Below are 14,255 nucleotides of genomic sequence, written 5' to 3' on the forward strand. Positions count from 1 at the left end.
CAGAGAAGCAAAGGAGGGTCCTGGATGGGGGGAAAAAGGGGTCCTGAGGCCATGCTGGTATGTATCTAAAGACTGAGGGTGATCCACCTGCTTCATGGTAACTAGCTGTCTGTTTAAAACTGGGCTTTGAGAACCCTGACCACTGGGGCCTGAGTGCTCAAACGTGAGCTAATGGCAATTAATAAAAATATAAATAATTATATATATATATATATATATATAATTATATATATATATAATACACATATTACCTGGAAGTGTAATTTTATTGTTTAGCATTTCTTAGTGACCCTTGAGCACTGAACACACCAAATTCAGTCTTACAGGTCTACTTGTTATGGCTACTAATCCTAAGTGATAAGGTCACTTACAAAAGAAAATTTTACAGACTCCTCTGAGGAGCCCACTCTTATAGATCATTGTGTTTATTCTTTGAATACAAGCATCCAGAATTCTTGAGTTGTAAAATTCCTGTTCCTTTCCACCAAGTGCCTCAGCGCCAAGGCTTCTTTCTTGGATTGCTCGAAGCTTGGTATCCACAGCTTTTGGAGAGAAGTCCAGCCAGGGTTTGAGGATGAGAACCAGAACGCCTCTGGTTTGGGGCAGCTCAGATGGTTAACCTGAGCCTCCCACCTCCGGGGCAGCCATCCCTGGCAATGGAGAGAAATCAGAGGGGTTATTCAGGGACCCATGCACACAGAGGAGAAAGGTGCTATGCCATTAGTGAACTATCCAAACATGTCAGTTACACTTTCCTTCTGTCTAACAGGCTCTGACCACGTCCCTGTGGATGTCGCAGGGAAAGCCCTCTCTAAAGTGTCTGGGACCAGGTCAGTCACCCTGACAAGAGCCTGAATCTCAGATAATGTCTGACTGCATCAGCATGCAAATTGAAATTCTAAGGGAAGGAGCTCTATTTTCATCATTATGTAGTTTTCACCTCATACATGCACACACTTAATGATATATATATATTTTTTTAAGGAGAAAAATCGAGTCATAAATCTGACCAGGAGAGCAAACTGCTCTTCATCATCTTATTGACTAGAGAGCCACAACAGCACTGGGGAAGGAATACACGTATCTGACCTATTCCATACTTTTCCATCACTGTATTCTTAATGAGAGAGAGGACATCTGTCCATATTTGCACCAGCTTCAAATAGCAAAGTCTGGTTAAGCATAACACTTACCAGTTTGGATTTCCCATCCTTTCAGCTCACCTTAGTAACTTCAAATGTTTTCTTCATCTCCCTTCTACTAGTTGCTCAGACTGTGATCAGCTAAAATACAGCCTAATTGGCTGTAGGATACCAAAGGCATTGACCAGTTCAATTACTGGACACAAAAATGATTCATGTTGATAACTGAGCTTGTGGAGAGTTTAAAAAACACTACTGACCCTTTGTACGTAAACCTGGAAACCTGGCAGTTACAATGAGTATCCACAAACTCAAAAAGGTGTATGGTGAGAGTTTTTAGCTTCAGTCTAGTTCCATGTAATGCTCTGTTTATACCACCCAAATCCCCCCCAGCTAGTAGCCTCAGACAACTGAACAGCTCGTGGTGTCTTCAAAAAGGCCTTCTGCTGGCATGGCTGGCACCCCTGCAAGACTGCTGGGCTCTCAGAGCTGGGCTGCCTGTAAGACACCCATTACTAGCTGGTCTCTTATTAGCATAATTCCAAAAGGATTAGATTAGGAGGAACAGGTCCAATTCCTCTGACAAACACACTGGCTTAAACATGGATGTTTCAATGTTTAGTCACCAAATGTGGCCACAGACAGTGGCATGTTGTCGCTACATGTTTGGATGTACCCACACACACGCAGAGCCTGGCAGTCACAGAGTACTTAGGACAGATCTTAAGACAGGGATCTCTCCGTCCCCTCTTCCAAACAGGTGTAATCATATCTAATTAACTAGGGCAGAACTGAGTCTTAAAACACCTCCAAGGATAGAGATACCACAATCTTTCTGGGTAACCTGTTTCCAAATGTTTTAGGTCACCTAAAAGAGGTCAGCAAGTTAGGCTACTTTCTGTAGCCTGGAAAAAAAAAACCTCCTTCCTGAACAATTCAAGCCTTTGGCTGAAGTGACCACCAGCTCAATTGTCAACGTGCATGAGCTCAAGCGCTGCAGCACCCTGAGGGAACACGTGCTCTGGCTGCATACCCACACCTTCTGCCAACACCTTTTTACATGAGGATGCACAAGTCAATGGCACTGGAACACCAGTGGCTGTCGGCTCGCCAGAAATCTGGTAACCAAACTTCCTGGGACAAATCTGACCCTGGTGCCACTTTAAAGCCCCTCCGAGACACAACAACAAATTCACACGTACCTTTTCTTTCCGTCTGATGTTTTCCCACACTCTGTTACACACCATGCACTCAAAGGTGTCAATGTAATTGTCCTGGGTGACATCTTGCACTCCCCACTTGCGTTCCTTCATTGCTGTAAGCAGTCTTGGGTTGGAGATGTCCCCTTTCAGTTTCCACTGTAGGTAGGACTCGTACTCTTCATCATTTCTATCCAGTGTTTTGATATAGTGGGCCAGCTCCCGAGGGTGTGAAAAGCTGGAGACCAAGATTGCACTCCTGTTACTGGGAAGCCAGTCTATAACACTGGGAGACCCAAAGTACACTGGTACCACTCCCAGCTTCAGCGGCCGCCAGAGCTTTTCAGTGATATAATCTTCACAGACAGCATTTTCAAAAGCAAGAATGAACTTGTATTGTGCCAGTATCTTTAAAAAGTTCCCATCATCCATGGCAGACGGATTCCTGAGATGCTGAGGAAGGTCTTTATTATGCAGACATTCCCCATAAGAGTCTACTTCGATGTGGCACATCAGCTCACGCACGTAGCTGTCCCGATCAGAAGGGGGGTCGCAGTCAGACTGCACGTATACAAGGGGTGCAAGTCTCTTCCTCAGGATGTTTTTCATCTGCAGTGGGATCATGAACCTCAAGGACTTCAGGACCTCTACACCCTCCAGGTACTGAGTGGTCAGTGGCAGGTGGGAATGGCGGCTAAATGTTGCAGTGTGGTTGAATAAGGTGATGGTTGCTTCGTGGAAGAGTTTGTAGTTGTTTTTTGGTGACTCTTCATGGAAGAGGGCCCAATCATGATATTCTTTACGAGGGAGGGGCAAGCTGTCTATACTGAAGTCGGTACCTAGAGAAAAGCAAACAGTGCTCATTCTGCTCCTACCTGTCATGTGACACTGCAGTGACAAAGAAACCTAGTTTTAATTTAGTACCAGCCTTACAACCATCATATTTCTGACACTAAAAGGCAGTTGCTTCAAAAAGTGCAATTATGCAAAGGCACAAGAGCGTAATGACAGATAAAACTGAATTTCACAGCAGAAGAATCTAGAAAAGCAGGATCAGTAGGTAATCTTAGACGTGTTTTCCTTTCATGTCATATTAGTTTAAAGGCCTCTCACTTCAAAGGATCACTAGGAATTTTTTATTTTCACGCACTTAAATGAGACTAGTAAGATGCTTAATAATCCCCTGGATCTCCAAATAGGAGAACAGATGGTATTTTCTCTATGATGTGAGGGAAATGGTTACTGCGGGCTCAATTTTGTTCTAGTTGCAAAACAACAAAAAGGATGCTGAAATATTGGAAAGGGTTAAGGAGAAAAAGTACAAGAATGACTTCAAGTTTTGGAAAGAAATTGTACTGTAGAGACTTTGAAAGCCAAGCTATTAACCTATCAAAAAGAAAATTAAGAGGTGATGCATCACAGCTGCCTTCCAGATACATAGAGAAGTAGCTTCTGGCAGAAGACAGCTCCCCAAACTAATGCCAACAGTAGAAGGAGAAACATGTCTAAACTCTAAAAACAGACAACCACAGAGCAACTTGGGGAAAATGCGGTAGAAGGTTTAGGACAAACCTTGAAGCTTTTTCTCAAAACTTGCTCTGTGCAAAACTGAGCTCTTAAATCTTACTCTTATTCTCCCTTCAGTACCACTGCACTACACCTGTATGACTAGCCTTATTGCAGATTAAATGCAAAGTTGCTGAATCTCTGTCAAGATACTTCCTCACTGTCTTATAACTGTATCTGTTTTACATTTAAGCAAAAGCACTGAATATTGAAAACTTTTAACTTGTATTGTCAAGCAAGAGAAGTTCAAAAGCTGAAACAAACACTGAACAGCTGTCTTAGCAAAGATCACAGATCCTTATCTTTGGACAAGCTACTCTACCATCTGTGGCAACCCAACCTTTGTTTAGCAAGCTCCGTGGTCGACTGCATCTAGGACAATTGGGAGCATGACGTCTTAAACAAGCTGTTCTCAAAGCAGCTGAGGGGAGTGGCAGGGTAAGAAGCAGATTTTATGGAGGTGGGGTAATGCTTTGCGGATGCCAACTTCTGCTGCACAGCTGTGCAGACACAAGAAGCAGGGTCAAACAGCAGTCATATCCCAGAGGGGGCTAAGGGCCGCCAAGGACCCCAAGGTGCTCCTGACTCTTTCCAGGAACTCCCCGTCAGAAGACTGAGCGTGCCTCATAGCCTTGCATCACACAAAGAGAATTCCCATCCTGGGGAGGGATCGAGGTGTTCCCATCCTAATTTAAATGTATGTAACCTGATGAAATCTCTGCTTTGAGGGCCCCCAACAAATAAAGACTGTAACCATCACCCCTATGAAGGACATCAAAATTGCAACAGTCAAGTCTCATCACTGGGCCCATCAGAGGTGCTATCTTTCCTCTCCACTACATACTCTTATCCCTTCCTTCTCCTTCTTTCTTTTCCTTACATATTGCCGTTGTGAAATTTTTATACTTATATAGAAAAGAAACAAAACAGCCACACACCTCCTTTCCACTGCAATTAAACTGTTTTAAAATAAACCTGGCTCATATATACACACCAGTCATTCAGTTTCATTTCACTCTAATTCACCTCAGGGGATTTATAAACAGAAGCTCAGTTACCCTGCCTCAGAGACAGGTCATAATATCATCTCAGTCACACTTGTAACTTTTCACTCCCCGTTCTACCCTTGACCTCAAGTCACTGATGGCAAAAAACAGGGTACTAGCAAAACTCTTACACAGAATATTGATCTAAAAACTAAAATATAAAGATAATAAAAAACCACCCAATGGCCTTTGCAGCTTCATGAGACTGCCAAGATGACTCTAACACGACTTTATAAAACCAACATAAGACTTCACTACTGCAGTGAAGATAAAAGTTAGCTGTTAGTAACAAAAATCTCCTATAGAGTAAGATCCTTCAAGAGCATCAGATGGGGTTTTTCAGGACCACTACGTATTTGACCTTCCATTTTCCACTCAAGATCAGTGCCAAGCCCTCAGCACTAGAAGGATGAAGGGCTGTGCCACTCAGTGCAAAAGGCTATTTGCTTATTCTGTTTTTGATATGTTCTAGTGATACAAGAGGGTGATGAAAACTGAAAGCGAACAAATTCTCACAAAGAAGTTTGTAAGGTCTATCTGGTTTTGAAAACACTTCACTCTAAGTGATGCCAAGAAGAGAAGCAGCAGTTCATAGTGACAATAATGAAATGCTGTGGGGTGAAACCACAGCACTTCAGCTCAGTCTCTTGCAAGGGTTCTCCCTCTCTAAAGTACCATTGCAGAGAAGAGACGGGGAAAATGCAGGCAAGAATGAGAGAAAGACAAAAAGTCAACATGCAAAACTAACTAAACTAGGAGACAGATACGTTAGACAAAGGAGAAACCTAAAGAAAAATTGCGCTACAGAATCATAGAATCATTGAGGCTGGAAAAGACCTCTGAGACCATCAAGTCCAACCTTGGACTGATCACTACCTTGTCAACTGGACCACAGCACTAAGTGCCATGTCCAGTAATTCTGTGAACACCTCCAAGAACAGTGACTCCACCACCCCACTGGGCAGTCCATTGAAATGTTAAACAACCCTTTCCATGAAGAAATTCTTTCTAATATCCAACCTGAACCAATCTTGGTGAAGCTTGAGGCCATGTCCACTCATACTGTTACTTCTCCCTGCTTGGCAGAAGATGTCATGCCCACCTGGCTACAGTTTAATTGTAGAGAGTGATGAGATCTCCTCTGAGACTCCTCCAGGATAAACAAACCCAGATCCCTCAGCCACTCCTCACAGGACTTACTCTCTAGACCCCTCTCCAGCTCTGCTGCCCTTCTCTGGACATGCCCCAGAACCTCAATGTCTTTCTCGAAGTGAGGGCCCAGAACAATACACAGTACAGATCAGAGCACATCAGAATGACAAACTCTAATACAACACTTAATCAATCCTAGCCCAGCAAGAAAACAAAAATTATTAAAGGGAAGATACCATCTGCATGCTCCCTATCCCATCAGATGAAGTCAATAAAGGAACATACAATGGAGTAAGAAAAAAAAAAGCACTACAAGACTAGAATTATGAGCAATTTCAACTTCCAAACTATTACTCTGTAAATCTTAGGTATGTGGCAAAGTGCGGAAGTGAAAGACACAAGCTGTTAGGAGTTCTACATTTTAGGAGGCATCTTTCATTCGGGAGTCATATTCCAACACACAAAGCTCCAGCACAGAACAGCTGGACATCCTCCTCCCTTAGGAATAACGCCCCTGAGGCTGTGACAGATCCAGCTCATGCTGACTCACTCACACTGGCAGTTCATGCTGAACACAACACTCTTCGAATTATGCGACACTGAAAAGGTGGAACTGGGAATCCCTCCCAAAAGCAGAGACAAAGTCTAGCAAGTGGATGCCACACCTCATTTACAAGCAGGAGGAGGTGGCACTTGCCAAAGTCATCGCCTACACCTAGGGGCTTCCCAGGCCAGGACAGTAAGTCAGGACAAAATGTAGAAAAGTTGGTGTTCCCAGCAAAGCAGTTGTGCTGGAAAAGCTCTGAACCCCATATTTTTGTATGGCATTTTTCCTAATCTTTGGATCATTCTCCTCTTGACAAGCCTGCTGACCAAAATTAAAGAATTTTCTTTGGAGGGGGAAACTGTGCTCTGATCCAGCCTTAGCATGGAAATTCAGATATTCAAGTTTTCACTCAGCAGGTTGTTTAGAGGGAAATTCTGTAACAGTAAGACATGCCCTTTTGCAGGGTCACAGCTCAGTGCATCAAGGAGGTGGGGGTGGGGGTGGGAGAGAGAGGGATGGGGAGAGAAAGAGGGACAGAGAGAAAAAGTCTCTCTCTCTCTCTGGGTTTTAGCATTGTGAGATCATTTACCGCCATTTAAAATAAGTTACAATTTTGCATATTTTGACACTTTCCTTTACACAGTTCATAGCCACCACCACTAGAAAAAGAAGAAAAAGAAACACTACAGGAAAAGTCTTTTGCCCAGTATAGTCCCTTAAAAATGTGGAAGTATACTGTGTCCACAAGCCTGCTAAAAATGAAGATTAACAGTCTTTTTAATGCTGAAACAGACCAAATTATAATCAGAGACCAAAATCACCAGACTTTACAGCTTTCCTGTGATGCAATCCAGCTTTCCTTGTCTTTAACTGGGTCAGCTTCTCATTCCTTTGCTATTATTCCTTTGCTTTCATGCTTGACCACTACATTATCAATTGACAAAGCTGACCTACTTGGAAGTCTAAAAAGATTAGTCATGAGAAGTTTTTGGTTCGCTGTTAACAATCAAGCTAAAGTCCTCTCTTTCCTATACTTCCAATTCACTCGTATTCTGACTGAGTGAATGAGATTCAGGACCCTGTTTTGCTTTATTTTATTTAGTTTCTAGACAAAAGCAGTCAGACAAAGAAACTGGAATTTATTTGTCCACCTTAAATTCATTTTTTTCTTTCGAAAGCAACCACGCGGGGAAAAAGAACAAAATGAATGAAGTTAAGGTCTACTTTTAAAAGATGCATCTTTTGTGTTTTGTAGATTAACTTTACAGTACATATAGTGGGAAGTTTCTGACGGAGCCAGAGCAGCTCAGAGGGTTGCACTAGCTGCTGCTCCCTGAGTAGAATCAATAGGTTTCTTTCACTACTTTCCATTTACAGTCTGCTAGCAATCCCTCGGCACATGAGGCAGGGGAGTTGCACTGTTACCAGCAAGGGCATCATTTTTAGACAAAAGACTTGCACAAGTGCAACAAAGGCCTTGCAGGACCTCCGCTAGGGGTAACAAGCCAGAAGACTGGAAAAAGCTGGCTTGATCTCAGACTGTCTTTAAATGCCTTGGCAACTACAAGAAATTGTCTTTTCTCCCATGAGCAGGGAGTACATGTGATTGGAAAGCAGCATGAGACACGGCATCAGTCATCCCACAGACATGCACAGCTACTTTTCAGAGTACTTTCATAGGTAATGTGCATCTCTGGATGGTATTCAGCACCAGGCAAAATTTAGTCCAATGAGCTGCGTAAATTTCCTGTTCTGTCATTGCCACCTAGAACATTTAATCTCCAAAGGAAAATAACTAATCAGGAGAGAAAGCTACTCCTTTAAAAAAGAAATATTCTTACCATAGAACAGAAACGCCCTTGTCATCTGATCGTGCTGGTAGGTCTTGTTGATAGTAAAGAAGCAAAAATCCTCTCCACACTGACCGAGTCTTCCTGTCTCTCCAGTCAGGGGAGACCACCAGAGCAGAACAGGATAGTGGTTTACATCAGACTCTGTCTTGGAGCTGCTGTGAAGTTCCTGCTTCTTAAGCTGAAAAGCGTGCCCCTCCACAGGCTCTAATGGGCCGCTGTGTAAACTGGAGATGACTGACACCTTGGTCTCTGAATTGCCCAGTTCTGTGATAACCTTCAGGGAAATAAATACACATATCACAACACGTCACTGTCACTAGCCAGGGCATCTGCCTGACAAATCAGAATTTAGGCATCAAGCACTAAGCCTGTTTGTGAAGTTTGTGTCAATCAAATTACACCCATTTCACCAACTGCAGCCACCGCCCAGGTGATCTTATATCAGAACAGCAAAAGCTTTACTTTGAATTTTGTAACTAGGAGGCAGGAAATACATTTGTCTACTGAGATATGGCCACATCACATACGATTTAACAACACAACTTCTGCTTTCTCCCCAGAAAATGCAAAGAACAGAGAACAGCCATTCAGTAGCCAGGTTTGTTCTGGTAGTTGTTAAAAAACCCCATCAAGTTTTCATGTCTCTATGGGTTCAGAATTGCCTCCCCTGCCTAATGAGTTCAAACATATGAAGGTAATCCTGGATGGAGACAATGCAACATGGCATGGTATGCTGCAACACTCCTGAGAAATTCCTCCAAGATCCCAGGAGCTCTATAAGAAACGTGTAATGTCTCTTCTGGAGTCAGCTATTGCCACCAGGCCAGTGTTGCTGACAGAGCTTCTGTAAAAGCATAGACTAGTATATAGAATGTCTGTTGCCTTCAGTGTTCTCTGTCCTCTGACAGAATTGTGTGCTGCTTTGACAGCAATCTCACGCATACCCCACCCCCTTGCCCCTGTACCTGGAGTGTCACCACAAGGAAAAAGGCAGCCGCAAAACAGAAGCAAGATGCCCACAGTATCTTCTTCCTCATCCTAATCATACTGCACCACCAGGTCAGCCAGAGCAGTTACAGCTCAGCATTGGGAAGGTCAGCTTGTCTGAAGTCTTCAGCCTTCGCTGCTGGGTTTTCCCATTTCATCCTTACTGCTCTTCATGGTGACTGCTGCTGAAAAAGAGTAGAGCATCAGCTCCTCAAGCTCAGTGGTTACTCTGATGTCTACCCATAGCTTTCTGTAGGTGTCAGAGCCACATTTTGAGCCAGGTACCCAGGAAGCAGTCTGCACAAAACAGTGCTCTTGCTCAAAGGGCCCTCATCTACTCTCGCCGTGGTCATCCTGGAGATCCTCTCTGAGCAGGGTAACACATCCTCTCGTCCCTGCAGTCACTGCAGAGAAATGCTGATGGCCATGGCTCAGTCCTGTATGAGGACAGCACCCACATTCCTGAGTTTCCAGATGTCAAACTCTGCTGCTTTTCGGCATACTCATGAACAGGGGAGCAGAGTGGAAGACCCTCCTTCCCTTGGCAAGACCTGAAAATGCTCCTGGAGAAGGCATACAACTGCCTGGCCTTGGGACTTACTATACTGTGGTCTTCTGGGACTTCTCTTCATGAGCATATAGAACACTTGTGCAAGATGCTCTATGTCCAGTGCCTAGAGAAAGTAATGACAGAGTGTACACACACAAACTCTCCCCACATCTAAAAATATTTCAATTTAACAAGTTCCCCTTTCCCAGTAATCTACATCTGTGCTGGTCTGCCTCTCCTCAAATAACTCTTTTCCTTCCCTGATGCTTTTTTTAGCTTTCACAGGGCCCTACTGTTTTGCTGCATGCTGAATATTACTGTGTGAAAATCCCAAATCCTGGCAATCAAAGTTGCAAAAAAAGCTTCATCTTAAAAAAAAAAAAAAAAAAAAAAAAAAAAAAAAAAAAAAAAAAAAAAAAAAAAAAAAAAAAAAAAAAAAAAAAAAAAAAAGAAAAAGAAAAAGGATGGGAGAAAGATAAGACTCCATGATTCAACACAGAGAAGTAAAGTTTGAAAATGTGGGTATTCTGAAAGCTCAGAAAGCAGAAACACACACAAAATGTTTAATAAATTGCTATTTTTAAACTCCTCTCTTTCAGAGATATGCCTCTTGTAATTTATGCTGGTTTTCCTGCCAACTTTCCCCCCATTCTAATCCCAATCACAAAGTTTCACAACCCTGACAAAGACAGATGGATCCCCAGCCTACTGCCTGCTGCAGAACTATCACTGTGGTGCTCGCAGCTAAAGCCAAAAAAAACTATCCTGTTTCTGCTTCCACTGCCACATCAGTTCATCCCCTCCCCTCAAACATCAGAAAGGCCTCTTTAGTAAAAAGATCACATGAAACCCTGATGTGTGAGTTCTGCTCTGCACAGGCCTTACTTCGGAAGGTCTGGGTGGGTGCAACAGCGCACGCCTGCCAGTTAAGCGCTTCTCAAATCAGGCAGGATCTTCTGTAAAGCCTCTGCACCTTCTGTGCCTTCGCCAGTACAGCCAAAAAAGGGCCACCGGGAGGGGAAGGAGCTGAATTCTGCCCACTGCTGTGTTGGTGAATATCTGCTCAAGGCACACCCTGGAGCTGAACAGTCTCTTTAACAACACGTCTTACCCTGTGCATGGCAAAAAAGTAAGACTCTGATCATCCACTGAATGCCACCCTGCTCCCTGCCCTGGTAAAAGAGCAGTAATCGTCACATTTTTAGGTACTGTTCTGAGGGGGAACTGACCCACAGCATGAGTGTGCCGTACCTATTGGCCCGGGGTACCGCACTGGGACATGGATTCATTCCTGTGTCTGCGGTGCCCAACACGCAGAACTCCTGCCCAGCGGTGCAACGAGGACTTGGAGTGGGCCAGGCAAGGCTCCACCCCGTCCTAACTTCACTGATAATGATAACCTTGCGGCGCTTTCCCACTCCGGTCAGGCCGAGCGGAGGCCCTGAGGACTCCATGGAATACGGAAAAACCACCACCCCCTGCTGCCCTGCGGGAGCAGCAGCTCCCTGCAAATCCTTCCAAACTTCCTGCCAGCTCTCCCTGCAGCTTCTCCTTCCAGACCTATCTTGCCGCATTTCACCGGGCTCAGCATCCCAGCTAGGGTTCTGCCTGCTCCCCAAAACGCTGCTCCCCTTCCCTTCCCGAGGCTCTGCCCGTCCCGCAGCCCCGGCCCTGCTCCCCGCCCGTGAGTCGGGCATCCTCCGGCCGGAGCCCCGCCGCTGTACTCACCCCTAGAAAGTCGCTCCCCCCTCAACGCCGCCGGGCCCCTCCGGCTGGATCTGAGGGGGTTGGGGGAGTTTTGTGGGTTTTTTTTTAAACTTTCCGTTTGTGCCCCCAGCCGGAGCGCGGAGGGGGGGCGGGCGCCGGGCGGGGGCGGTGCGGCTCCGATCCTCCCTCTGCCCCGCCGCGGGGGCGGGGAAGGGGGGCAGCTCTTTTCGGGGACCCCAGGGCCCTGAAGAGGGAACGCGCAGGGCTAATCGGCCGGAGAGCGCCATCGCTTCCACCCGCCCCGGCTTGCTCTTCTGCAAACCCCGCACTGCAAGACCTCACGCGATCCCCAAAAATAAATCCGGCCCCTGTCACTGATTCCTACAGCTGTTCGCATAATCGCGCTCTCTGCGGTTTTATTTTCTTTACAACAGTGCCGGTGCTATCCTGACGGAGACTTTAGATTGACTGCCCGGAGCTAGCGAGCGGGCTGTCAGAAAAAGAAATGCGTCATGGCAGCTGGGAAGCCTCGAAGAGCCGGGAGAGCCGGTCCGCGCTGGCCGAGGGAGCGCATCCCTCGTCCCCTCTGGCGCGGAGCTGCGGCACGCATCCCGCCGCTGAGACCATGCCTTGCTTCCAGCCTGTACCGACCAGGGAACGGTCCTGCCTGCCCGCTCGGGGCTCCCCGCGGCTGGGAGCCACTTCATGCACCGCTCTGCTGTTCGTAGATGTTTACTCTGACAGGCTGGTTCTGCTAGCTCAGGGCTGTTTATCCACATGACACAGCCGTACATGTGGATGCATGTTTGTTTTTGTAATTCGTCTGTCGCATACCTACGCATTTGTATTAATGCAGAAATACGTGATACGTGTAGATTTCTTCATAGGTACGTGTATTTATACACAAACACTTGAAGTTGAGGTGTCTGCTGTATTTAACCCAGATGTGCCAGGCAGGGGAGGTGCAAGGAGGTGGTTATCTGAGGGAGTGGAAGGAGCAAGAATTCCAGAGGAGGCAGGGAGGACACCTGATGTGAAATCATGAGTGATAAAAACTGCAAATGTTATGTATACAGCTCACCTCCTTACTCTGGGTGGGTAATGCCTCCAGTCTTCCAGAGAGGCTCAGAAGTGTACCCAGCAGACAACCTGAACCCAGCCCTCTGCTGCAGTGTCGGTGACCCCTGCCACAATGGCTCTGTCCCTTTTTCACCACTGTTGCTCTTGCCAGCAGCCCCTTTGGAGCAGCTCTCGCCTCTTGCTGCACAAACTGTGCCACAGATTTCTCTCTGAACTGCCAGGCTCCTCCTAAGATGAAAACTAGCAACTGACAGACACTGCAGTGCTGGGACATGCAGATTTACTTATCTTCCAGTCTTTGTTCAGTGATTCATCACAGCTCTTGTCCCGTTTGTTGCTTCCTCAAAAAGGTTCTAGCTGCTGGAGTCACATTTTTAAGCAGAAGCTTTCAGGTGGGGTTTTAAAACTATCTTCAAAGTGTAGTCACAGATATTTGACCTGTAACATGAAGGATCTCCACTGACTCTAAACCGTGAGGCATGCAGCAAGAATCTCCAAGAGTTATTTTGTAAAGCAGATCCATGCAAAGGCAGAATCCTGCTTTTGCAGGCCTGACTAAGGCTTTCAGAGTGCCCAGAGGCTGTGAGGACTGATGAGGCTTCATGGCACGAGTGTGTAGTTCAGTAAATTTAATGGAGTGGTTGGAAATGGATCAGAAGTCTGGTACAGTTTATGGAAGGATCTGCTGTGAACCCACTGGATTTTGATCCGCCCCATAATTTTAAACTCAGTCATACTCCTGGCTTTCACATTTCCTTAGCTGGCAGACTCCTAAGTTGCTCTCATGAGCATACAACTTGTTTGTAACACATTTCAGCTTCCTTCAACAGGCTTGACTTTGTCAGTTACTGTCCCTCAAGCCTTTAGAAGCAGTTCACAGACCCAACAACCCACAGATGCAGACTAAAAATGCAGAAGATAGTGCTTAGGGCAGTGGGATAACTATACTATCTGGTCTCTGCCCCTTGCCATGAGCAAGGTATTTTTGGACCAGCTCCATCCAGTGGCTGGCATTAGAGAAGCTCTTTTTTTTTTCTTGTCCTGCTATGCCACTCTGAGGCAATAAGCTCCTATTGCAGGATCTGGCCTGTCTAATCCATGTTAAATAGCTGGCAAAGATGATACCAGCATAAACACTGGCAGGGGCAGGTCATTACATATCCACTCTGGAGGAAGCACAACCAAAAAAACCCCAACTGTTGCTCAAACAGCTGAGCTAATAAACCAGATTTCTGAAAGATCTCTGTCTCAAGTGCCCTCTGCCCATGGAGAGCTGTTGGTATCTAGCAAACTTGCAAATGCAACTTTTCTCTCCATGGGTCAGGAACAGCAGCTTTTCTTTCTGCTCTCTTACAAAACAGGATTTACTACCTTTGAGGTTTCTCTCATTCATATGTACACATTTCCTCTGACAGGTTTATAATAT

At 45.4% G+C, this 14,255-nt stretch overlaps 1 protein-coding gene across 9 annotated transcripts in view; it reads right to left on the reverse strand.

Moving 5' to 3' along the window:
- Window positions 1-247: 247 nt before the first annotated feature.
- The window catches only part of FUT10 (fucosyltransferase 10), a 16,240-nt gene continuing 2,232 nt past the window's right edge, over window positions 248-14,255 (reverse strand). For 2 of the 9 annotated variants that reach the window (XM_027898428.1, XM_027898339.1), the window contains exons 2-5: window positions 9,471-9,674; window positions 8,494-8,779; window positions 2,345-3,180; window positions 248-650 (exon numbers count right to left, since the gene is read on the reverse strand). In XM_027898428.1, coding sequence (XP_027754229.1) covers window positions 426-650; window positions 2,345-3,180; window positions 8,494-8,779; window positions 9,471-9,551 — 1,428 coding nt within the window. In that variant the 5' untranslated portion in view covers window positions 9,552-9,674 and the 3' untranslated portion in view covers window positions 248-425. Of the gene's footprint in view, window positions 651-2,344; window positions 3,181-8,493; window positions 8,780-9,470; window positions 9,678-10,093; window positions 10,167-11,770; window positions 12,246-12,400; window positions 12,569-14,255 lie in introns of those variants that run through there. The other 7 variants (XM_027898092.1, XM_027897922.1, XM_027898011.1 and 4 more) reach the window with 7 other exon arrangements.

This window comes from Empidonax traillii, unplaced genomic scaffold, assembly GCF_003031625.1.
Source record: "Empidonax traillii isolate 1590-97213 ecotype Southwest subspecies unplaced genomic scaffold, ASM303162v1 scaffold2:size4533513, whole genome shotgun sequence".
Classification (NCBI taxonomy): domain Eukaryota; kingdom Metazoa; phylum Chordata; class Aves; order Passeriformes; family Tyrannidae; genus Empidonax; species Empidonax traillii.